This window comes from Mangifera indica, chromosome 1 (genome assembly GCF_011075055.1).
Source record: "Mangifera indica cultivar Alphonso chromosome 1, CATAS_Mindica_2.1, whole genome shotgun sequence".
Taxonomy (NCBI): domain Eukaryota; kingdom Viridiplantae; phylum Streptophyta; class Magnoliopsida; order Sapindales; family Anacardiaceae; genus Mangifera; species Mangifera indica.
This window is the reverse complement of record NC_058137.1, coordinates 4262854-4288918: the sequence shown is the minus strand read 5'-3', so window position 1 is coordinate 4288918 and position 26065 is coordinate 4262854. Positions and strand designations below refer to the sequence as shown.

Here is a 26065-nt window from a genome sequence, read left to right as displayed (position 1 = left end):
ATTTAAAATATTTCAAAACCAAGATTGGTTGCCGAAGAACCAACACTCTGATTATCACACCAAAGTATGACGTTTTCTATAGAGTTTAACTTTTTAACTCTTCGAATAGATTTCTAGCCCAAGTACTTCAATTATTGCTTGGCTCAGAGCCTTGTATTCAACTTCTGTTCAGGAAATAACAACTACTCTCCTAGAGCTCTATTAAACGAGATTTTCACCAAAATGACACTTACATGTCAATCGCTGGCGCCTAATGGGAGCTTTCAGAATCTGACTTAGTTTGTTTACAACAAAACTTATATCAAGTCTATTGTTAAGTAATGAAGAGCTCCTATTGTGCTTATAGGCACGGTCTTCAAACAATTCACCATCATTTATATACAATTTTGTAGCACTGTGCATTTGTGTTTTAATGAAAAGATCAATGGCATACTTAGATTGACAAATAAGCAAACATTTTGCAGTTCCATGTGCTTCTAGACCCAAGAAGTAGTTTAACTCTCCTAGATTCTTAAGAGGAAAATGGGAATTTAAGCCTGCCACCAATGTCTGTACATAAGTTGAATCTATCCCTGCTAAGAGTATAGCATCTACGTGAATGAGGATATGAAAAATCATTTCCTCATTGTTAAGCACAAACAAGATTGAGTCTACAATTAAATTGTACAAAACTCTGCTCAACATAGATGATTTTAGCTTGTCAAACAAGGCTCTAATAGACTGTTTTAGACCATATGAAACACTTGATAGTTTGCACGCATAATGAGCTTTCTTAGCAACCACAAGAAGGCATTATTGATTTCTGATGAGACCCGAGAGAGATGACATTCATATTGATCTAGGGAGCTTTCAAGGCCCAGAAACTAATTCGGTCTACCGACATCCTTTATGTCAAATTTTCTGCTAGTTGAGGAAGGCTTTAAGTTCTTAAATGCCCTATAGATAATTACCAGTAATAAATTCACTAATATTACCACGCAATGGTTCGTGACCAATTCAAAATATCATAACTTCTTCTGGAGATCTACGTAGATAGGTGAAATTCAACCTCTTCACCTTCATCTGTAACTTGATATCAGTTGACAGTGAGAATGTCTGAAAACCATTCAATCCAACTCAAAACAAATAGACATAATTGCCTCCTTAAAAGAATACACAGACATTTTTCTGCTATCAAATTCGGTTCTAACAAACATGACAATCGATTTTCTAATGATGGAAAAAAGAACAAAAATGATCATCACCAAAGAAAACGCCCAAAAGATGAAGTACAAATACAATAGAACTATGAAAAAAAAAAAAAAAGCTTTATCAGGCAAGTACAACTAAAATTTCATGGAAAACCTTCACTGCAACAGCCAACACACTTTTTGACACTCGGACAGAGCTATGAATACGATATATTTGGTAAACATAAAACTGAGAGAGCAAAAAATACACCCAAAAACTAAAATTACTCTTCCATGGCATAATTCTCCTCTGCTTGTGCCTGGGTGACCTTGACTTTGACCTTTGGAAGAGTGAGAGATTGATCCTGGTTGAGAACTGATGGAGCTTTGACAAGGTGGATTCCTTGCTCCAATTCAATTGCTGCCTCTCTCTGTTCCTTGGCTTTCTTCCCCTTCATCCTGCAAGAATTTTCCAATCAGAATTTGATTGGTAGATAAAACCTGATTTAACAATGAAAGAAGGTAACAAACCTCTGTTTATGGTGTCTTTCCTCCCTGGTCACTCTGATTTTATCAATCTTCTTGATAGCCTTTAGAGTGTTTTCTGCAAGATTTCTGTCATATCTCTCTGGCCTATTACGCTTCCTCTGAAATTCAAAGGTTGAGTCCTTGAAACAACAAAAAAAAGATCAACATTCAATGTTTCCATAATCGTTCAAACAATAATGCTCGTGTAACTAGGAAGACAGCAGAACAAGATAACAAAACCAAGTATATTCACCTGTGTCATGTCCTTCCCATGCAACCGCCTATAGGCCTTGGTCCATTTTACTTTACGAGGATTCCTCTTCATCTTGAAGTTTTTGTGGCATTTGGATCTACAAAATCGGAATATCTAGAAAAGGATCACTTGTCAGGTGCTATATGCAAAGCCAATGATAACTGAACATTCTAAACACATTGCAAAAATAACATAAAGATTAATCAATGCCTTTTAAGAGATACATAATCCAGTTCAATATTAGATTTAAATTCTACTAAGCAGACACTCTTTAAACCTTCCGTATAATAACAACTGAAGTTCAATAGTTATTGTGGGCTGTCCGTGTTTGGCTGCTGAGCACTATGAAATTAAAGATATATCTGTATATTCGAAGAACAGTTGTACCACGAAATTTCATTATCATGAACTGTTAAATTTCAGAGTGATGTCCTTTTCCTTTATTTATTTTGATAAGAAATTGTAATATACCTTAGGAAAAGACTATGTAAAGGTTTGGAAGGCACCTAGGAACCAATTGGAACAACTAATTACAAAATATACCTCTCGCAAACTTGCTCCCACCTATATTACAAAAGTCATTACAAATAAAAGGGCCATCAACAAACCACAGCCTCAGTTTTGCTAAATAGAAACGGTTCCATCATAATGAGAAGCAGCACTGTCTAGAATATGTTAGCTCTGTGACTGTTTCTTAGTTTTTGAGGTAATTTATGGACTATGGTTGGGTTTTTAGCTTTCTCTGAAATATCCAGGTTTTTTAATTTAGTCCCTAAACTTTTGAATACCTTCACTATTCCTTAAATCATATTTTACATGGAGATCAACAAGTTTCATAAAAATATGAAGAAACAAATTTCACTGCTTAACGTTCATACAAAGGCTAAAACGCAGGAAATACGACAATCAAGCGTCATAATTATTTGGCCCCGACTCTATCCTATCTATCAGAACACAGAACCCTAAAACAGTATGACTAAATACACAGTATAAGAAAAACCCTTGAAAAATATATTAAACAAACATTAACAAAATCACCAAAAATAAAACCTGAAAACCCATATAATAGAAATTAAATTCTTACCTTTGCATCATTCCGAACAAACTGAATACCATGCCCTGGATATATAGTAGAAGAACAGAACCAACACTTCTCTAATCTCATCTTATCGTCAACTTAACCCCAAACGCTAATTCCTACAAATCATCAAACCAGAAGTCGTCAAAATTCATATAATTAGTTTAGAATTTAAAACCATTAAAAATAAAAACTCAAGAAACTTACATGTAGAAAAGAAGAGTTGCAGGTGAGGAAAAGGCTGTGTCATCTGCCTCGCGCTTTTTATTAGGGTTTTCATTGAAACATGAAGGTTCTTCGAGTGTTTATTATTGGGCTGGCAATTTTCAGATCCGGCCCAAGTAATTTCATCTCAAGCCGTTAAAGCCCAATAACAGTTGGGCCTACAACAACCCATGATGTTTGGAGTGCATCCCAGAGGATGGGATCTAACTTTTTTTATTATGTGTTAGCTCAGCTTTATATTAGGGTGGGACCTAAGCAAGTTTGCTCTGAACTTGAATGTACACCTATTTTGAATTTAAGTTGAGTCGATTATATTTTGTCAAGTTATCGTAAAGTTATCAATAGATTCATCTTTTTCTAACTATATATTCATCATCTTTAATAATTTTTCTTTTTAATCACCAATGACCGTTATTCTTCTTTTCGCATTACATTTTAACTCAAGCAATCTCGCAATAAAGCTCAATCTTGACTTCCTAAATTTGAACCAATCCATATTTGTATTCGACTCAACTCAAGTGTACCCCTACTTTGTACCATTCCTTATAGTCAATTCTTTTATTTATTTAAAGTCCTCAGCAAAATGTCTTCATGTTGAATTGGATCCTATTTGTATTCGGATGCTTGGCGGCTTTGGTCATCTCAAAAAAACTATCAACAACTCTTGTATCATCTCAGTGATGTTTGTTTTTGTCAAATCAAATCCAACTACCCCCATAAACATATGCCATCCTTTAAGTCAATTTATTTTCAATATTTTTATCAAATTTTGTTTAACCAACCAGAGTTATAATTGAGCCAAATTAAGCTAAAATGAGTAGTATTTATCTTGAACTCAGCTGGATTATCTTAAGTTAGAGCTCAAACTTGTCAAACTGTTAAAGTTTTGACTCAAGCTCAATACAAAAATAATTCTATCGAGCTCAATTTGAAAAATTGTTTCAAACTTAATTTTAAAAGTATTATATTGAAATTTTACCATTTATATATTTATTAGTTAGCCCTTATATTTAGAGTTAATAAATAATATTTTATGGATATAAATACGGGATATAAAACTTTTTATCAACTTAGTGATATTTTATTTGACTCAAATCGTAAGTTTATAATCTCATCAAGTGGATAAACGGTAAGTTCAAACTCAAACTTGACTCAATATTTATTAACATAAGCCTAGTTACAAGTGATTATTCAATTTACACCCCTATAATACAAATATCTTATGATCTCCCCAAAGTTCTTATTTATATCTAACTACCATCTTGCATGGGATGTTAATTGTAATGAGGCAACTATACTATTTATAAATTATATGAGATTCACTCGAAGTGAATTAATCTGTAACACTCTTATCTATGCCCAAAAAGTTTCAACGAATTGTCTAAAAAAAAATTTTTCATAAAATATCAAGCCATTCAAAATTTCTCTATATTTTAATCCAACGGTAGAAAAGGCAGGACAAAATTTGCACTATTAAATAAACTAATTTGAAACTATCTAGTGTTAACCATCTCAATGGACTTAAAACTACCCGACCCGAGATCCTTATACGGACCGGGTAAGATCTCATCCTCATCTTCCAAGATCCGTCTAACCCCTCTTTTCTTTATCCACATCTTGTAGCTTCCAAATGAAATCGCCCCAATCAAAACAACTATGGCCCCACATACCAACCCGATCCCAACCCCAAGACCCACATCAATTTTCTTCTTCCCTGCACCCTCCCTCACCTTAAAATAACCCATCTTACTTTCATCACCCACACCCAGCAGCGTCTGGATCGGATAATCCAAAATGTAACAAAATCCGGACCCGTTATTATACACCGTACCCCAACAACTACAGTTGTTCTCACATAATTCCTCACATTGCTCCAAATACGACGTCATTTCGTACCTCATCAGCTTCTTAAACGGTAAATCCACACCGTTTCTTCTCAAAACCCAGTACTCATCTTCACCCTCACCGCAAAAATCACCGGAACTCGTTGATGCAAGGCACGAACCGGAGGAATAATCCGTCCGGTTATCAATACAAGAGCAACCGGACCTGTCTCTACACAAACCGTACGAACCGCATGGACTCGGCAACTCACACGTGTCAGAGATGGCTTGGTAATCCAATATCGATTTCGACCCATTCCAATAATAAGCTTTAAGATTTCCGTCCGGTTCTAACCGGAGGAAGACGAATCCCGTTATATTTCTTTGAAAACTGTTAAAGGTTTGCATGTCTACCGGAGGAACTGTACCAACTTGATACATACCCAGAAACCGGTCCGAGTTGACCCTGGCGTAAATCGGTCCCTGTCCTTCGATTATATTTGCCTTAGCTTCCATTGCTTTGTGTCTATAATAAATCTGCTCTGAATCCGATTTTTCATTAAACTTCGCGTATAAACCGATGAAGTTGCTGCCTAAACGCATAGAATAGAGCCCGTTCGCAGAAACAAGTGACATGTTGCTTGTGAAATTTTGGTTTTCTACAAGGGTATTTGTGGGACTTTCAAAACTTTGCCAGAGAATGGAGGAGGATTCGTCGAGCTTCTGTACTTGCAAATTGGATGAATTAAGAAGTACAACTCTGTGGCCTTGAGTTCCAGTCGACCAAATTACCCCTCCATTTGGACCAGATATTACAAGACTACCATTGAAGACAAGTTGAGTTCGGTCTGACCACGGCGCCAACTGATTCGGGTTGGCGAGCCAGAGTTGTTCTGAAGAGGGCATGTGAAGGATAGCGAGAGCGAGTTCTTTTGAGTTGACTCGGAGGAAACCGAGTGCGAAAGTGGCGGTTGAATCGCTGAGAAGAGCTTGAAATGACGAGACTGAAAGATCTGGGGTTGCTTTAAATCCCTCGAGGAGCTCCTGCACAATGGCTTCAGTTCGTAGACACGCAAATGCGAAGAGAATCGAAAATAATAAAAGAAGGAAGTGAGCTGCAGAAGGTTGAGTCACTGGGTGGGTTGGGTTTTTCATGGCGCAAAGTCGTCGGGAGAAAATAAGGATCGAGTCGAGATTTGTAAGCGGCATGAAATGAAAAAAGTGTTGACTATTTTGCGAGGAAATGGACAGCTTGTTTTATTAATTGCCATTTGCAGCATGCCCGATCCTTTTGACTTTATAGAAATTTATTCAACCAAACCACCACCTCAGCCCTCAAACTACACATTCTTCCTCAGACATTGCCTCTCCCAGTCTCTCTTTTAGATTTCAATCCATTCGACCCAAAATCATACAAAATATTACTTCAAAAGACCCTTAATGTTTAGCCAAACCATGAAGCCACAAATATTCTTTTTTAGTTTAAAGGCTTTGACTTTCTTCTATGTGATTTTTATATTTTTAATGATTAAAAAACCTAGTTTAAATTTATCATTCTTTCAAAATTAAATCAATTACGTTAAATAAATAAAATTTTAAATTTAATAATTAATTTCACAATTATTATCTAAATCAATCTAAAGTATAATATTGATATATCGTTAAAAAAACTTCGAATCCAAACTTTCATCTTTATATCGTATCTTTTTGTTACTCAAGTTACCTATTGGGCTATATAACATTTCCCTTTCACCTTTCACGGGCGTGCACACATGTTTCCAAAGTCTTGTTCCATTAAATTATCCTCCAACTTGCCCACTAATCGCCTCTACCTGTACACGTCTCTAACAATTGGAAATTAATTTTTAATTTAATAATTTAGCTTTTTCATTGATGTAGAAGTTTATTAGTTTTATGAATAATCAATTAGCAATAATGTTCTTTGCTCTTGGCTATGTCGACCTCCGCGAAACATTTGCAAATTTTCAAATGAAAACTGGGGAAATTTGATTACCCAAATCAGATAATGGAATAAGAAAATTTAAGAGACTTATTATTAAATAAAAGGAAGCTTCTGAACAAGTAAGTCCAATGCCTCTCTAATTTTATCTTATCTTATCTTATTACAAGTATCTTCCAAAGAGTTTGATTACGCACGCAACCTCACTTAATTAGCCCACTAATTAATCTCCATATCTCTTCAAAGCTTGGTTAAATCCGGGACTTGCTCATATTCAAATATGATAGAATGTTATAATTATTTAATTTTATATATATATATATATATATATATATATATTATATATATATATATATATATGTGACATATGATTCGAAAATAAGCTATAAACAGTTGTACAAATATTGAGCTATTTTAAAAATTCTATGTATTATTCGCCGTTTATTTTAATCAAAATGTGGTCAAATATAAGATAAAAGAAATTTATATAAAATATGAAATACTACTATTTAGTAAATAATTGATAGGCTGGAATAGGGTGTATTGAACAGTCAAATACTGATTAAAAAAAAGAGGTACGATTTTGACAAAATGTTGGAAATTGTGTAATATTTTCTCTTTCTTCAATTCTAAACTATCATGTCTTCTCAAACCTATTTTGGTTTTTGTCCTTTATCGTGCAATTTGATAAAGAGAAAAAAAAAAATTTTGGTTTTTGTCCTTTATTGTGCAATTTGATAAAGAGAAAAAAAAAAAATTTTGGCTTTTGTCCTTTATTGTGCAATTTGATGAAGAGGAAAAAACACATATAAATTTATTTGTTGAGAGTGGGATTTGAACCCACGCCCTTTCGGACCAGAACCTTAATCTGGCGCCTTAGACCAACTCGGCCATCTCAACCTTTATTTTTTTTTCCCCAAAATTATATTATTTATGTAAATTATAAATTGGACCCATATTTTTGTATAGCCTTCAAAAATCAGTTAGTATGTGTATTGGACGGACAATGCTTTGTTTGTATTAATATAAATGACTGATTTTAAATTAAAAAATTACATAATATACATGTAAGATTGTTACATAATTTTATGAAAAAATAATTTATGTAAATTTTTTTTTATATATTATTACTGTTAAAATTAATTTCTAGTTATTTACGTTATGATTAAAATTAAAAATATATATATATATATATATATATATATATATATTTTTTTCCTTTTATCTCTCACTTTCTTTCTCCTTTTTTCTCTCGTTTCAGTAATCACCATTTCATTTCTCTGACCATCATAATATCATATTTTCTAAGTTCCTAGGATGATGAGTTTTTGTTAACTATCTTGTGTATTTATCTTCGATTTTAGTGGGCATACAGCTAAGATGTTAATGTAATTGCCATGGTTAATATTTTTTATAGTAAGAATGTTCAAGTTTTAATTATAAATTGATACACCTGTAAAGTAACAACCATGGTTATAAATACTATTTGTCAATGGCTAAAAAGGATTATTATCTTTTACTTCAAATTTATTTATTGTTACGACAAAAAATATTTAATGGAAAAAAATATATATAAACATTTAGTTATGCAAGTAAAAATTAAATTACTCAATTTTAACTGCACCACTTATAACTAAGATGAGCTAAAAAAATTATAAATAAAATATTTATCTATGAGATAAGTATATTTAGTCATAATGAATATCTAAACAAAACATATAACAATATAAGTAATAATAGGTTAGAGAGACGTAACGAAAATAACTATATGATGAAAATAGGTCAAACATGTACCCTAAATGATTAAGTAGTGTTTTCCATCAGAGTTTTCATAAAATATAAATGATAGGAACAACTATCTTCCGCATTATATATGGATCTCAAGGTGAAGATAATAAGTACCTAAATCCCTACTTAAACTACATTGGGTGTTCGTGGTTAAGACATGTCCTTTGTATAATGAAACCACCCACGATCTTAATTTAAACCAAAATATAATATAATCCCTTAATCATAAGATGGGAACAACATGGCTAGTTCAAATAGCTAGCTTTTTATATGTCGAACTTTAAAAAAGTGTGAAATATGCTTTATTTTGATATATAGTAGCGGTAAAGAAAGTGAAACCTGCAGGGTAGATTACTTTGTTAAAAATGGTGTAATGAGTGAGTGGAATTGTCATGCATGCTTCAACTTTACATAAATTACTTTGCCTGAAAAGCCACAGCTACGCATTCCCTACCACCTAGATTGCTATTCCACGCTTTTATTTTTGGCCCAAAGACTTATTCCATAGGAAGGTTTACTATACTATTAAACTGATATCTGTAATTTTTTTAAAATCTAAATATTTATCTATCATTCAATTTTTATTAAAATTTATTATTAGTTATAAAAGTAAAAAGGTTATTTAATAAATAATATTAAAAAAACTAAAATTTTATCCCTTTATTATACCGTAATTTTAAAAAACTGATGATTTTTTTTTATCTCTAGGATTTCACTTTTTCTAAGTTTCTCTTTTGTAACCATTCCCCTAACTTTTTGAAACTTTCATTTCACCTCCATTTTTAAGGTTTCATCTCTTTCAGTTATAAGGAATTCATTTATTGATTGATTTTCTCTATCGATGCTCTCCTTCTCTCTATAAACCAAGTATCTTCGTCGATTCTCCTCTAAATATGATTTACTTGACAGTCGATTACCATGAAACAAAACAAATGTTGGAACAAAACGAATCATTGGCTCTCCTTCTCCATCTTCCATTTCTCGAGCACGATAGATCATGGTAGAAATGAAAAGAATGTTGGAAATGAGGTAGTAGATCATCGTATTGAAAGAATTGCAAAATCCATCAAACGAACCTTGTTGCGCTCAAGAGAGATATGAGGAAGAGAGGCTACAAACAAATTATTCACAGTAATCTGTCGATCATTCGATTAGATTCAAAGGAGAGTCAACGAAGACAGTGGGTCAATGGAGAAGATTGAGCCGCAGCCGAATTCCTTGGAGTTGAAAGAGATGAAACCTTAGAAAGGGGGGGGGGGGGAGTGAAATGAAAGTTTCAAAAAGTCTAGGGATAGTTGTAAAAGAGAAACTTGAAAAATATGAAACCCTGGAGATGAGAGGGAAAAAGTCATTTTTTAAGACTGAAAAATATAAGGGCATAAGAGAAATTATCAGTTTTCAAAATTAAGATGAAAAAAAATGATACAATTTTAGTTTTTTTAATAGTATTAATTAAATGATATTTTTGTCTTTATAACTAACAACAAATTTTCATTATCCTCGTATTAAAAACAAAACAGGGACAGAAAAAGTTTCTTCTGCAAGAACAAAGACAAGGATGGGGGTTAGGATATTCATCCCCTTCCTGCCTGGTATCATCCCTAGTTATTTGATATTTGTTTTCTAGGATATTTCATAGGGACAATGATAAAGACATTATGACTTTGGTAATACTATATTTTTTGTACAGGGTTTTATTAGGTGTACACATGTGTAAGGTATAATGGTTAAGATATTGCAACTAGTGGATCATCCACCCACATTTAACAAACACCCATGGGATATTTGGGGGGTTGAATATGACAATCAATTCCTTCATAAAAGTGATTCCTTAGCTATACAATGAGGTTCTCACCAACAAAAAGGAAAGAGAAAGTCCCTCTTACAATTCTACAAATATGGATACATAAGACCTTGAGTAATCGTCGAAGAATGTAGAGTTAAAAAATTTATAAAAAATCTCTCAAATGACCAAATGGGTGAGTGGTAACACCTCAACGTGGGAAGATATTTTGAAAATTTTGAACAAAATGATGTTAAATTACTTAAATGTAAATGTTTAACTTCTTATATCTATTTTAATAATTCAGTAACTAACATCTATATATAAATTGATGGTGTTATCAATAATGACAAGAGGAATGATGTTGTCAATAACGATAATAGGTGGGGGTGTAATCGTTAATGGCAAGAGGTAGTAGTGATGTTGTTAATGATGATAGAGAGTGGTAGTTGTGGTGTTATTAAAATCTACATCTGCCTTTTTTGTATCGAAATTTACTTTAAATTTTAATAAAAAATAAACATTTATTATTTTTTAATTTTAGAAAGAACATGTGATTTTTTAATTTTGGAAAAACTGAATAGAATATGCTCGATTTCCCTTTCTTATATACATAAATCATCAACCTTCAAATCCTAAAAAATTTTTGTTAAACTTCAAAGAGCTGGTTGCTGGTAAATGATTAATAATAATAATATAGAGTGAAGTATTTAAAGACAAAATAAACAAGTAAATAACATAAGTGGGCACAACTTTTAGCACGTGAGGGGGAGGATACTTTATAACGTATAATATAATATAAGAGAGTATTAATGTAAAAAGTCAAAGCATTCACACTGAATTTGAAAGAATGGAAAACAGCTGTCAGTCTTCAATGTTGACTTGTTGACCCTTTTAAACAGCCAACAGTCCACTATTATTTTTCTACACGTAAAAAATACGCCATAAACTTTAATCTGAAAGCTTGACTCCTTTTTAGTATTCTTTCTATACTATGGCAGCGACACTCTCCCTTTTAGTGTGTATTGTTTTTTATTCTTGCAAGACCTAAAACAGTCTCCATTGATTTTTTTATGGGATCAAATCATATATCATATTAGTTTATTAAGTCAACAATATCAATCCAAACCCTTTAATATTTTGATGGGGTTAAATGATATTTTTAGGAAATTTTTTTTTAATTTTAGAGGTATTTTTTAAAATAAAGAGTGATAATTAGTGGGTTTATTGATTAAACAAATTTGACAGTGGTATTGGTATGACATGATTCTCTCTTATCGCATAATGAAAAAGGAGTGTAGTGGGGTGCACAAAAATCGAAAGAAAAGGATAGCCATTGACACACAGTACAATCTCATTTTTGTAACTCCCATTCCATGTTTTTCATGTTCTATTTATACAGCTCCTTCTGAGCCTCCTCTTTTTACAATAATCTTCTTTCTCTCTTGAACTTATCATCATCATCATCATTCATAGCTATGAAGCAGGGTTTTCATGTCTTTCTCATCTTTTTTTCCCTTCTTTCTCTTCTTTTATCCCACTCAATATCTGCACGTTCACTTCCAAAAACACAAGGTACCTACTCCTACTCTTATTAATAACCTTCTTTTTTGGCATACCTTATCAGATGTTTCAACTCATCAATTTTACAGGTGAAAAGGAGGGGAAGCTTCATGCTGTTGTTCATACAACTACGTTCAAAGAGGTCAGTGAAGATCTCATCAAGATAGTAATTTTAATCTTTTATTTGTTCAATATCTTTCTTTTTTTCTTTATTACTGATTGTTGTTGTAATTTTTAATGGTTAATCATTTGTGTAGCTGATGGGTTCCGAGTGGGAGAGTTGTGATGACAAAGATGAAGAATGCCAAAAGAGAAGGATGACCGCAGAAGCTCACTTGGATTATATTTACACCCAACACAACAAGCCTTGAATATGTAGTTTAATTTTATCATGAAACGTTCTTCAATAAAAAGCGTGTTCTGTAAACAAGTTGTGCTTTGGTATGATATAAAATTGTATATAATACATAATCCTCTCACACTCAGTGTATGAATGTTGCTTCGGCTTTGTTAAGTAATGAATAGATTTTGTTTGATGGGCACTACCATAGAATAGGTACTTAGAGGAACTGTTATGAGGCGACAATTAAAGTAAACAAGTTTAATAATAATAATTTAAAAAAAAAACACACCCTTATGATTTGGTAAAACAGTAAAGCTACACTTTTTGGTCGTCTTGTCCTGGAAGTATTCCATTGTTTGGGGGACCTCAACCCATTGTCAGCGTTAATTATTAAGTGCAGTGGGTAAAATCAGTGTGATCTTGCTAATTGAGAAAAATTAGGTTTTGGGCCTCTGCTCAACACAAGCAATGATGACGTGTTAATGTACACTTTGAACAAGTAGAAAAATGAGAAATTGTTTGAGGGAACATCAAGAATACTACAATTCACAACTTTAACTTAACGCAAATAATAAAAGAAGCGACAAAATAAGACCAATCAAGAAGAAAATGTTACTTTCTGATGCCTCCAAACAATGGTCCACTATAAAAGCTACATCCACACAAACCAATTAAAAGTAAACCATGAAATGTAAAGACAAATAAGGCTACATAGAAATATTTTAATGATACTCAATCTTCCATCTGCATATTTGAAGCTGCATGTTGCTATGGATCAGACTGCCTTGCCTCGTGTTTAAATGCTGGTACTAAGTGCAACCTCGCTTTGGTAAAAGATGGAAAATTTTAAAAGAACACATCAACCACATTAACAACAAGAGTTGAGATGCAAACTATCTGGCATTTATATGTATTTATCAAATTATAGATTAAATGAAGAAAGAGCAAAGAACAGAAAAGAGAGCAGCACTACCAGATGCTCTCACCACCATTTTGGCGCATATAACAAAATTAGCATGAAAGACCATGCACACTTAAGCTATTTAAAGAAAACCTGAACTCAGCTTCTTGTGATTGCAGCCAGCATATCCATTGTGTTTCTCACCTTAAGTCATTAAGTATCCATTTCCTACCAAAATATAAACAAAAGATAAGGTGATGGAGAAGATGTTATACACAAAGGAATTTGACTGCTACAGATTTTATACATAAAATGCCACGTCCAATCAAAGATGCAGGAGTAAGACATTGGAAGTCAGACTCGCTGAAATCTAGAAGTCAAGAATCTTACCATTTTAACACCACTAACAAGTCCCAAGTCATGAGGCGAACTTTCTGATATACACTTTGCATGAACAATGGGACCCTTAGCAGCACTCTCATCTTTTGTTGCAGCTTCACCATCCTTGAAAAGGGTAGTCATATATACAGCTTCCCTGAACATCCATTCATCCCTTTCTTGATCATAATAGTCTTCGAAAAGGTCACCACACAAAACACATGCACTTTCATTATCATCTGCAGGAACCATAGGCTCACCCTTGTCCATTATTTTACCAGACTCTTTCAGAATGGCAGACTCAAATCCCAGCGGAAATCCTGCCCTCCCAACAACCCAGTCATCTGACTTTGCATAAAAACTCCTTCTAACTACAGCATCTGACCCAGGCCTTCTTAAAGCATGCCACTCCAAGTGTCTATCAAGCTGTTCTTGGAGTTTAAGTCGAAGCCCGCATATGCTGCAGCTATGTGGTAAGTCATCAAAAAGTCTATCAATCACAGTTGTATGAAATTCGCGGATTATATCTGTCTTAAACTCCAAACCTATGAGATTTTCCATCTCCACTGAAGAGGACTGAGGTAAGGCAACCGAACTTTCAGCAACAGGTTCTGGAAAAGATGCCTCATCCATGGTGGAAGTTGGAGGAATGCTTGATGAACTTGGAACAGAAGACACTGGTGCAAGACTACTTGAAGAGTCCCCTGCGCTTTGATTCTGTGCCTGAGTGGGAATTAGGGGTGCCATGAGAGATGGTGACTCATTCTTTGATGCAGATATCAGACCTTTTGCAACTAGCGAGCTCAACAGATTTGAAATAGGGTTTGAAGACTTGCTTTCAACGTTGGAAACTTGCGCTGATGCAATACCCATAAGAGATGAAGGTGGAGGACCAGGCGGCAGTGGTGGTGGTGGTGGTCCTACCTTTCCATGGGAACTATTTGCTGTAGCCGATGACTTATCACAGGATGCAGGACCTGACACAGCCATGGGTCCTGAGGAGGTAACCAACGTAGGTGGAGGTCCACTCGGCAGAGGAGGTTGAATATCCGACCGTGATGGGATTTCTCCCACATCTTGGACAGTCCGATTAGCTAGGCCACTGGTGATTGAGTTGGAAAGAATACCACTCTTCAAGACAGCAGCTAACAATGTACTCGTGCTTGATTGTCCTAAATTTTCGCCATCAAGTCTATTTGAATGATCAGATGCATTTCCAGTCATTAAGGGAGTTCCAAAATTAGGTGGAAGTGGCTTTGGAGACAGACCAGAAGGTTCGGGCTGCTTGAGATCCGTCGGCAGTGGCTGTGTGAGAGGATAGTGATCACTTAGCTGAAAAGAAGAGCCTCCAGGAGATGAAGCCTTCAACTCTTGAGGCTGAAACTTTTGCATGTTACCAAGGAGACTATTAGAATGCTGCATGGATAGAGAATCCTTGCTAGTGCGGCTAATTGGCCCACCACCCAAATGTCCTGAAAAGGGAGTTGCTTTTGAATCAGGTCGAGGCAGGGACTGAACATGAGGATGGTCCTGCTCAGCCAAATTTTTCAAGTTTTGGTGGGGACGATTTGCCGGTAACAAAGGTGGTTGAGGATGCTGGAGCATAGCAGACTGTTCAGAAGGTGATCCAGCTCTTGCAGACTGAAATCTTTGTTGCCCCAAGCTTCCAGCAGATCCCACAGCTGAACTTGACAAAACCCCAAAACTTGAGGCCCCAATATGAGATGAACCAACAGGGGGATGACCACCCATCCTAGCAAGAGAAGAATTTGTGCTTGTAGGCAGCCCACCAAGGGTGGCAGAATAGCCTTCTGAGTGTGACTCCTTCAATGGCCACATTGTAGATTTCCGTTGCCCATAAGTTGCTTGATCTTTCTGTTCAGTAGACAGGGAATCCTCTGTAGTTCCTCTGTCAAACCTTGACCCAACATCATGCACATTTTGTGGCTTTCGCAAGTGACTTTCAAATTCCTGTAACAGATAACATAGAAGCACCAGGGAAAAAAAAAAATCAGTCATAACTAGCGCAAAAAGGAACACAGTAGAATCATGGGAAGGGACTAGGCAAATCAAAGAGAAAAGAACTACTGTCACTCCCAAATCACAAACAAACAAATTATTCTAACAAACGAAGTTCAAAATACAAGCCACCTCAAGGTAGAAGAGGACTTGCTTATACAACTAGATAGCATTATTTTATCTAACCTGATCCAAGATGGTACAACAGAAAAAATGCACTACACTTGTATAAAGTCAATACAAACCAAAAGCACAGTATTGGCTAAATCGAAGCAACAAATAAGCATATATAAGAGTATCAGCATGTTTTTGACACAGGAATATATGTTGCGCCTAATTTAATACTCTAACCACCACATAGAGAAACACATCAATGAACAAACCATTCACAAGTAGGGTTAATTTTGGAGAGAGTTTTTGACTTAAAGAAGAAGGAAAAAAAGATCTACATACATATTATTCTTGGCAGCAAATGTTTGACACCACTCATCACTTTTTCAATTAATCCTATGACTAATACTATGAAGGGACCTGAAACAAATGTGTCACTGGAAGAAGACTTCCATTGAAAGGGACTTCGATTTTATCCAAAGCCTCCAAATATTCCCAGAAATTATTTTTCATGATGAGGAATAGATTTTCATATACAGCATGAAGCCAGAAAATAAAGATTACCATTTTTTCTGGATCATCTGGAGGCCAACGATCCTTCCCTGAATTGATAGGAATATTGACTGCATCGTTATCTAATAATCTTGAGTGCATCTCCCACATAAACTCCTCTTCCTCTGAGTTTTTCCAGCTATTAGACATGCCACTGCTGCTTCTACTTGCAATCTTCTGTGTTGGCTGCAGATGCACATCGGGATTTGCAGATTTGGAAGCTGAGTAATTTGGAAAACCCTGCTTGATATTAAAACCATTTCTCTGGCCAGATATTGTCTCTGCTATGTTGCTACCAACTCCACCCCAAGATTTGTCATTTCCCTGGTCACTATTCCTTCCTGTAGTTCTTCCAATTCCCAAGCCAGCGTTCTGCGAAAGATCAGAGCCGTATTCGTATTCTCCATAGGCTGCACCAATGTTCTTCTCATGGATAGGCTCACTTAGAGCATTTCTGTGTGAATGCTGAAAGCTCTAAAATGTTTATTTTATCGTGAGACCCAAAAAACATAATAATTATCAACACAAACGTAGAATAAGAAAACATGAACTACTCCTTACATGCATTTTGACTGAAGGTTCCACCCATGGCCTGCTGTTGCTGACGCTGGCTGTTCTCTCTGGCCTCTCGGCATCTACAGTTGTGCTTGTAACAGGCCCAGTCATGTCATTAGCCAATCCTTTAGCCTTATTCATGTTAGACCAATAAAACAGAAAGAATTATGTCAGGCTTATTTCAGACTTTACAATATGCTAAGTGAAAGAAAACCAGTTGAGGAACAAGAAAAGGATAACACTGTAGATTAATGATCAGGTGAAAAATTTACTAAAGAATTACTGGGAAGTAGAGAAATAGTCATCTATATTGATTACATCCAAGTGATGATGATGGAATCAATCAAAGAAAATAAAAAAAAAACCACGATTGTAGATATTTGGCACATGCTGATTGATAAAAAAATTATAAGCTGCCTTTAGTAAGCCTTGAAGCAACTACATTTTTAACATGCATAGAATTGACCCTCGGATCAGTCTGACATAAACAAAAAAAATTGTTTACCACATAAAAGTGATTCACTGACTCAAAAGCACCAATTTCTAAATTTAATGAATATCCAAGGAAAATAGGGGAAATGTTTGAAATATGGTCAAGAACAAAAGAAGCATAGCATGATTCCACAAGCAAAAAAATTGATTGTGCAATTCCACTTACCCTGCCTGACTGCTGAAGGCGCTGCCTTTCTAAATATTTAGGATTCACATGAATGCTATGTGGTGGGCGCTGTGACTGCAAATTAGGCTTGGATGTTGTTCCTGAAGATGAACCATTGATCATAGGGTGAAACCAAGTTCTTTCTCAATCATTTGAAGGGTCTGAAGAGGAAAAACTCCTTTCCAAGTTCCAAAAAGATGCCGCATACTTGAATGAACAGATGAATCAACTTGTTTATATGCCTTGCAAAAGACCTAGATTTCCAGAAAAACAAGAAATTGACAACAGGAATTATATAAATGAAATCCAAGAAACTCAACAGCAAATAAACATATCATAGGCACATTGCAGGGGCACAACTTTTACTAATTAGATAAACGACTGAAAGTACAAATAATGTCTCCAGTAGATAAGCAATTTATATTTGATTCCACCGGTCTGAAACTTGTAAACGAAAACAGAGGTCACAAAAAGAAAAAATAATGTCTAACCTCTGGCAGTCTGGGAGCAAAATGTTTTATGTAATCCCTTCCAATATTCTTTACAATACTATCTAAAAGATAGAGAGATGGCAGCTTTTGCTCACTGGGAACCTGTAAGTAATTATTTATGATTAGATATGATATGCTACAGCCAGATTTCTTCAAACAAATAAGTGAATATTACACTGAGGTTTCCCAGTCAGAATCCCTGAATCCAATCCCTAACTTGGAGAAAAAATAAAGAAAATCAAAACCAGCCACTGGAGTTACGCAAGAGCAATGTTTCTCTAAAAATCATATGAAACCAGATATTAGTAGAGTTCTTGAGACAGCTATAGCAAATAAACATAAGCTAATTAAAAATAATTTATCAATAATGAGAACCACAAAATCACAATGCATAGAACATTCAACAGAACAGAGAAAATCCTTTAGGTTTCCTAATTCTCAAACATACCCTGCTAAACTGATTTACGAAGCACTGTCCATAACCCTTTTTCCTCTCATTAAAACCATTGTTTTAACTTCTCTTTCCTTGCAACTGGCTTAATTATAGATGGTTAAATTTATATTATCTCCTTGTTCTTTTTTCCAAGCAGCTACCTCACTTCAGTCTCCTCTTCCAACATCAATTAATCCACTTTCAAACAGCCATGCACACAATATGAACAATTTTATCACAGGTCCTCCCCTTTGCAACCTTACATAATTTAACAATTGAAGCTACATCATCAACCTCTAGCAGACCTAGTGAACTTTTGCTGACAGTTCTTTGAAGAAAAGCAAAAAGGAGAGATTAGAAGAAAAAAGAAAAAATAATGGAAAAGAACAAATGCCATTTCTACGGTATCGTTCCCCCACAACAAATTGCTCAGGATCGAGCCTTTAGGCTAACATCACAAAGAGCATATACTGTATTACGTTCAATCATATCTCTCAATCATGAAGTAAATCTTGGCTTCAGATTTGACAGAATGTATTTCCCAACAAACTTAGAGAACCAATACAAAAAGATGAAAATGACAAACCAAAGAATAGTGCCTCTTATGTTGTCTTTGGAAGATCAGACAATATTCAGGATCACTGCCATATGAGAATTCAAATTGGGGATAGGGGAAAGAACAAGTGAACAGGATATATCACAATATAGTGAAAAATCAAAATTAACATAAAGGAATAACTTTAGTGAGATGCTTAACTTGGAACAACTCATTTTACAATATCCATATGGTTATGACATGTTGGCTCTTTGCACGTGAACTCAAGCATATCTACTACATATAATGTAGCGCTGGTATAAATAAAATTAATCCCATCAAATAACTTGTTTTAGAAATCTGGTTCAATGCATTTTGAAACCTGTCCACATGTTCTCATCTCTAATATGATTCATCAATTAGGGATTAACACATTACAGTGCATCTTCCTTCATATCCTCACATCGGATATGAACTCCAAATATCACATCAGCTCACAAATACGCTTAAATGAATTTGCAGAAAACTGAACTCAGAACAACAAATTTGCAAATAAATCATCAATAAAACATTTCATTAATCCCCCTTTACAGTTACAATTTATATATCTTCCATTTCACTTAAAAACACAATATTAAAGCAGTAATACTAATTTCCTTTTTCTATTTAATAGCATTACTAACTTGTGTACAATTAATTCAAACAACAATGGAACAGATAAACAGCTACAGTAAAACTGGAATTTCACCTCAAGAATATTAGCGCAGACTGTGGCTGCGATTGCTTTCGCGGCATGAACATTCTCACCGGCAATTATAGTCAAATTAGTTATTATAGGCTTCGAGTTGAAGGTCAGTTCCGCAAGCGCCGTCTTGTATTGGCTCACCAGCTCTTGGTGTGGCTGCTGTGGCTGATAAGCATCACCAGATCGTTCATGGACCTCCGTATCTCTACTCGTACTAAATCTTTGTGCTACGACTGGTCTCTGAGTAAAGCTTCGGGTCGGATCTTCCGTTAATCGCGGTTTTTTAACAAAACCCGATCTATCGAATGATCTACGCGGATTCTCCATTTTAAATACAATAGGAAAATTTTAAAAAAAAAAACCTAACCCAAATTCCTCTCAATCTCTAACAAACTCTTCTTCATTAATCTTCTCACCATTACACAGAGATCATCAATTCAAGAAAAAGTAAATAAAATTACAATATCACTCACATAGAAAAAGATTACAAACCCTAAAACCTAGTTTGTATTAATACAAACAGAATCAAGATAAAACCCTAAAACCTGATACATGTACAGAGAACATAATTGAATTAAAAAAAAATTACAATAGGCGAAAGGCTTGAAGGGAAATTTCGCGGATGGGAAGGGCAAGATTGGAAAACTAGAGTGAGGAGATAGAGTCTGAAGAAACAAATAAAGAGATTGGAAGAAATTGTGTATATTGATAAGATAAAGAGGTGAAATCGTTCACCTTTTTATAATAACGAAGGCGCAATGTAGAGCTTTTGATTTTTGAGGGTGGGGAGGCCAGGTGGTAGACATGCGGCAGGCGGTGGATTAGTTTGGATTTGGGCTGGGTTGAGTTAACATGGGCTGCATTATTAGCGGTTCACCGTGCATGTCAAACAGTGCACGTTGAACAAATTTTGGGTCTGAAATTTTTGTTCAAAAATATTTTTGGTCTCGGGTTTGGACAGTCTATGTTTAAGCCCGAAGCCAGATCGGGCCCAAAACTATAATTAAGGGTCGCCTGTCCTGATGCAGATAGGAAAAATATACACCAAGATTAACTTCCTCTGTTTCCCAAACATATCCTCTGTATCAAAGCCGTAAACTAGCTCCCCCCAGTCCCAATCTGCCGGGCAACGACTCCCAGCTGTTGTTCGTCATATTTTCATACCGTCACGCGACAACGCCGGTCTACAATCCGTCTTCAAACTCATTTGAGGAGACGGAGTTTTCAGAGGTATGGTTTTCTATCTTTTACATTTCCTTTCTGCCCAACTCAGTCGCAAATATTGAGCTAATTCAACCTGGAAGATCTGTGTGAGGACCTAACCTCATAAACTTTACTCTCCAGTCGCAATAAGGTGTATAGCACCTTGCCTGATTTTCGAAGGGTGAGTGGAAACATTGTGTTTACTGCATAAACATGATATAGGATTTAGCTTGTTTGATTAGAGGAAATCTTATTTGTAATTTTATTTTTGATCATTTAGTTATTGGAGGTTTTAAGTTTATAATTTTAAGTTGTTTTTGAGTAGTTATTCTGGATTTTTGAATGATAAACAGTTTTCTGTATATATATTCGAATTGTTGACTTATTGACTCAAGATATATATATATATATATATATATATATATATATATATATATATATATATATATATATATTTGTTAATTTTATGTTTATATACGATTGCATTCAGCTTTAGTTATTTTTTTAAAGATTAAACGGTTGCATTTGTGGCCTACAGTGCTGAAAACAATATTATTTTGTCCATTTTCAATTTTTCATTGTGAGGCATTTGTCATATGGAGTTATTTATTTTTTGTAAGCATTGAAGCATTAGTTGCATCTGAAAATCAGGTTGCTTTGAAAATAAGATATAAAATAGTGAATTGAATTTGATTGAGTATTATTGTTGCATATTCCGGAGCATCTGGGTGCTGTAGTGGCATATGATCTTGGAATATCCACAAAGAAAGAACACGATTTAACTATAAATCAAGATGAAATTAACTTCATCATTTGATTTCTTTATGTAGGAAAAATCATGTTGAGAATAAAAACTCCCAAGAAAGGCAGAGTAAAGCGTGAGCTTGAGAAACGTGCTCCAAAGCTTGTAAGCTCAAAAAATATTTAATTTTGCTTTGTGGGTTGTGTTTGTTTGATTAAAATGTAAAGGGTTTTATTATTATTATTACTCTAATAAAATATATTTGCAGGTAGAAACTGGGAAGAAGACACTTTTACTTCAAAGTACAAAGACGAGTAACACTTTAAATGCTGTATTAACAGAGTTTTATCTTCTGAAGAAAGGAAGTGCATTGAGATATACTTGAAAGAATGAGGACATTAGACCATTTGAAGTGGTGGTGAAACTTCTTTGGAGTTCTTTTCACTCAAAACTGATTGCAGTATCTTTATCGTAAGTTCGATATCAAAATTCAATCCAATTCCAGATGCCTGTCTTTGTTTGTGTGTTCTTTGTTATGTAGTAGATATGATTGTAAGTTTATTGCATGTTGTTTTGAAACTTTCAGTTGAATATGCTTTTATGTTAGTTTTCCATGTGAAATGATATGAGTATTAAGATAAGGTCATTCTAATTTTGCCAATGGCTCTGTTTTGAATTCAGTGGTTAGGAGAGTGGGAAATCTGAATAGAACAGATTTTAGGTAAGAAAAGCTGTTTTGAGCATTTGACTATGGTTTATTCTTGTCTTAAGTTGGATGTCATGGTGAAAGCATATTTTCTCCATTTGGGACTTTTGAAAAGCCAATTCTTTTCATTTCTCTACTTCATTCTGATAGAACTACCTGAAAAACTAATGAAAATGTGTTCTTTTGTTTTGTTAATCAGAGGATGAGTCAGATATTAGAATCCACTTAATATTCTTGTAATCTTGCAACCTTTGTCTTTATTGATGTTTACCTTTGATTTGTACTTTGCCAATGAGATATATAATATTTTTTTGTTTTGCAGTATGGTTCAACCTCAAAGAAGCGGCCTGATAATCTTGTTATTGGACGAACTTATGATCACCACATCTATGATCTTGTAGAGGTTGGGGTTGAAAACTTTAAACCCATGAACTCATTTACATGTGATAAGAAACTAGCCCTACAGGTGGGGTCAAAACCCTTCATTTGTTTTATTGGGAGGGATTTGAAAGTGTTGAAGGGTTAAAGCACTTGAAGGAAGTTTTGGTTGATCTTTTGCGGGGGGAAGTATGTCTCTGCTGCACTTGACATCTTGATCATCTTTTTATTTGGATGAATCAGAATAGTAACAAGAGGATGGATCACATTTGTGCAGGTCATTGAGAACTTAAATCTTGCTGGGGTGGACCGTGCTTATGTATGTACAACAGTATCTTCAAATAGGGTATTTTTTACTCACTGTGCCCTGCAACTGAAGAAGTCTGGTTCAATTGTCCCAAGAATGGAACTGGTAGAATTAGGCCCCTCCATGGATTTTGTTGTTTGCTGTCATTGTCTTCCTAATGATAGTCTATGTAAAGAAGCCATGAAAACAGCTAAAGATCAGCCCAAGAAGAAGGTCTATACAGTTCTTTCTTTATGTAGCATTTATTTTTTACCATGTGAGGATTAATAGACAGGTCACTAATGGGTAAACCCTTTCTGTTGATTGCAGGTGAAAAATGTTAGTCATGATTCAATACAAGGGAAATTTGGAAAGATTTATATTCCTGATCAGAAGGTAAGAATTGCTCCTTTAACTGTATGATTACATCAATCATCAACTTGGGTTGAGGAAGAGATGGTTGTAGGTTCAACACAGTATTTGTTGCTGGGCACATAGTCTCATTTTTCGTAATTGATTCATGTTTAACCATGTCTTATTCTGCCTTATTACTTCTCTTAAGCCTTTCATTTGGTTCCTGTCATCTATTTTTGTTTGTGTAATTACTTTATTTTTAGGCTGTGCTTATCTTTTGTATTATTATCAATCTTCACTAATTAATGTTTCTGCTGCTTTCAGATTGGAGACATGGTGTTACAAAACGAATCTAAAGGAGTGAAGAGAGCACGTCGTGAGGCAAAAAAGAATAATGATGCTAATGAGCATTACCAAAAATGCAGAAGGAAGATTCGATGTAATTCTTTTGACACCGTTGCAATGTTAACTTTCCTGCTTTCGTTTTGCCTTTAAGCCAATGCAATTTTGATCAAAGTCAAAGACTGAAGTAGATATAAGAAAGGCATGAGATCTTCACTTGCACACGAAATGTGTTGAGGTAATATTACAACGTTAATTATTGGTGGACAATATAGACTTTTTGTCTGTTGAGTTATTCATATATTTATTGAGGAGCAACATAAACAGCAGTTTCCAAGTTCCTGATTGGTAATATTAAGATGAATCATCTCTTGCTGTTGAAGCTGCTTCCTATGGATGTGGGACTGCACAATTCTTTTCTTAATTCATTGTTCTCACATTTCAGTTCCCTATAGGTCGATCTCAACTTGTTGCATTCTGTAATTGTAGAGAGCATTTGGGTGAACAAAAGTTAATTATTTTCCAATCTTCCAACTCTTGATGCCGTAATATTTTGCAATTCAATTCTTGTCACAGCTTAATTATATACAGTTTGGACTAGCTGTTATAGTTTTGAAACTAGCACTGAAGATTCAAAAATTATTTTCTGGTACTGGAAGTGAGCATAGACATATTCTCTGGGTGTGACTGATGCTCAATTTCTTCATCAGTCACACCCAGATGAAGAAATTGAGCTTCATATCCTCTGGAAAATAGGAGGTTAAGAATTTGACTCATTCACATTCAAATTTCTATGTTATAGATTAAACAGAGAGAGTGAATTGGTATCCAATATTCAACCAACAATGAGTCATCCTAAACTTAAGGAGCTTAGGATAATCATTAGGGCACATAGCATAACCATGAAAACAAAGTTGATACACATACACATTCAGACTTACAGAGAGCGAAAGTTTTGTGCCATAACGCTTTCATTTTTTGTTGCGAACCTGGATTGTAGAATGGGGCTTGTTGATTAAAAAGGAACAATATTGTATTATGTATTCATTATAATAAAGTTTGGGCAAATGATTATTTTTCATTTAAATTTTATGAAACAACGGTCTACCCTTTAAATTTGAAAAGCTTATTTTCCCACTCATCCATTAAAACAGAAAAAAAAAAGGTTTACCCTACCATATATGATAAGGGCAGCGGCAAATTCCGAGTCTAGTTCTAGTTCTCAACTTTAGAGGATCAAAACCAACTTGAAACTAATCCATATGTTTCTTGCTGTGTCAAATTTTTTCTCTCACAAGACGATCATCTCACTTGAGTTGAATTGCCATTTCTAGATATCAATTATTACGAACTCCAATTGTATGATTGGTCTCAATTAATTGTAAAGGAATAATTTTGAATTGTGTATTTAATACTAAAAATTATGATTTCAATACAAGAAAAAAAAAATATCTTTAGCACTCCACCAATAGTTATTGGTAATATTCCATCTCAGAATACAATGCTACATTGAAATTAGATCCCCACCCTTAATTGACAATATTAATTGTTCAATTTAAATCTAGCTAGTTTTTATTTAATAAATTGATAAATTCCTAAGTCAAATCCTAATCTCAAATATTTCTAAATTCTAATTCTAATATCTTAAATTATGCACTCGACCCCAACATCTTTTAATAGATGATGCACTAGAGAGAGGTCAAAGATATGAAAGGATGACTACTTGCCTAGCTTTCTTAAGACCGGATAATGTTATGTATTCATATTTTTTTATACACAAATAATATGTCATCGTGTGATTTGATGTTATTTTATGTTTTATTTAAAATCATCCAGTCATACGACGACATATTATCTGTATATATAAATTATGCACCAAAATTATATACACATAATTTGTGATAAATACTTAGATTCTTTGAAATTCGTAGCTCAATTGTATGAGTGGAGAAATATCAATATCAAGAATGAGTCAATCATATTAAAGAATATAAATAAACCAAGCTGTCTTACCAAAACTGCAGCTGCAGGAAGGACAATTCAAAATAAGCCGTTGAATCCAATGGAGAGATGCTTGCCTCAGTGGATAAACCTGCAGCATACATAGCTCACAAGTATCTGTTAGAAGGAAAATCAAGCCAAGGCAACATGATAACATAAGAA

At 34.5% G+C, this 26065-nt stretch overlaps 4 protein-coding genes, 1 non-coding gene and 1 pseudogene across 5 annotated transcripts; 2 read left to right on the top strand and 4 right to left on the bottom strand.

Annotated features, from left to right (window-relative positions):
- Positions 1 to 1143: 1143 nt before the first annotated feature.
- LOC123212503 (probable ribosome biogenesis protein RLP24) lies at positions 1144 to 3390 on the bottom strand. Its single transcript, XM_044631667.1, has 5 exons — positions 3236 to 3390; positions 3035 to 3147; positions 1951 to 2064; positions 1701 to 1837; positions 1144 to 1628 (listed from the first exon to the last, which is right to left on the bottom strand). Exons 2-5 carry the CDS (start codon positions 3113 to 3115, stop codon positions 1454 to 1456), a joined length of 507 nt encoding a protein of 168 aa, XP_044487602.1. The 5' UTR covers positions 3116 to 3147; positions 3236 to 3390; the 3' UTR covers positions 1144 to 1453.
- Positions 3391 to 4387: 997 nt separating this feature from the next.
- Positions 4388 to 6446, bottom strand: LOC123215455 (PAN domain-containing protein At5g03700). The gene has a single exon (XM_044635554.1). The coding sequence runs from the start codon at positions 6283 to 6285 to the stop codon at positions 4747 to 4749; it is 1539 nt and encodes a 512-aa protein (XP_044491489.1). The 5' UTR covers positions 6286 to 6446; the 3' UTR covers positions 4388 to 4746.
- A 1409-nt stretch (positions 6447 to 7855) lies between these two features.
- On the bottom strand, positions 7856 to 7936 carry TRNAL-AAG. Its single transcript has one exon. It is a non-coding gene; the product is annotated as a tRNA-Leu (tRNA).
- A 4045-nt stretch (positions 7937 to 11981) lies between these two features.
- On the top strand, positions 11982 to 12706 carry LOC123216181 (putative phytosulfokines 6). The gene is made up of 3 exons (XM_044636569.1): positions 11982 to 12182; positions 12260 to 12312; positions 12428 to 12706. The coding sequence occupies exons 1-3, from the start codon at positions 12086 to 12088 to the stop codon at positions 12539 to 12541; spliced, it is 264 nt and encodes an 87-aa protein (XP_044492504.1). The 5' UTR covers positions 11982 to 12085; the 3' UTR covers positions 12542 to 12706.
- Positions 12707 to 13102: 396 nt separating this feature from the next.
- On the bottom strand, positions 13103 to 20641 carry LOC123216148 (polyadenylation and cleavage factor homolog 4-like). Its single transcript, XM_044636518.1, is given in 8 exon segments — positions 13103 to 13642; positions 13805 to 15763; positions 16487 to 16948; positions 17036 to 17161; positions 17688 to 17815; positions 17818 to 17941; positions 18179 to 18280; positions 19895 to 20641. Coding segments are annotated over 8 exon segments (3240 nt in total). The 5' UTR covers positions 20219 to 20641; the 3' UTR covers positions 13103 to 13627.
- Positions 20642 to 20860: 219 nt separating this feature from the next.
- Positions 20861 to 24326, top strand: LOC123216172 (annotated as a pseudogene).
- Positions 24327 to 26065: the final 1739 nt, after the last annotated feature.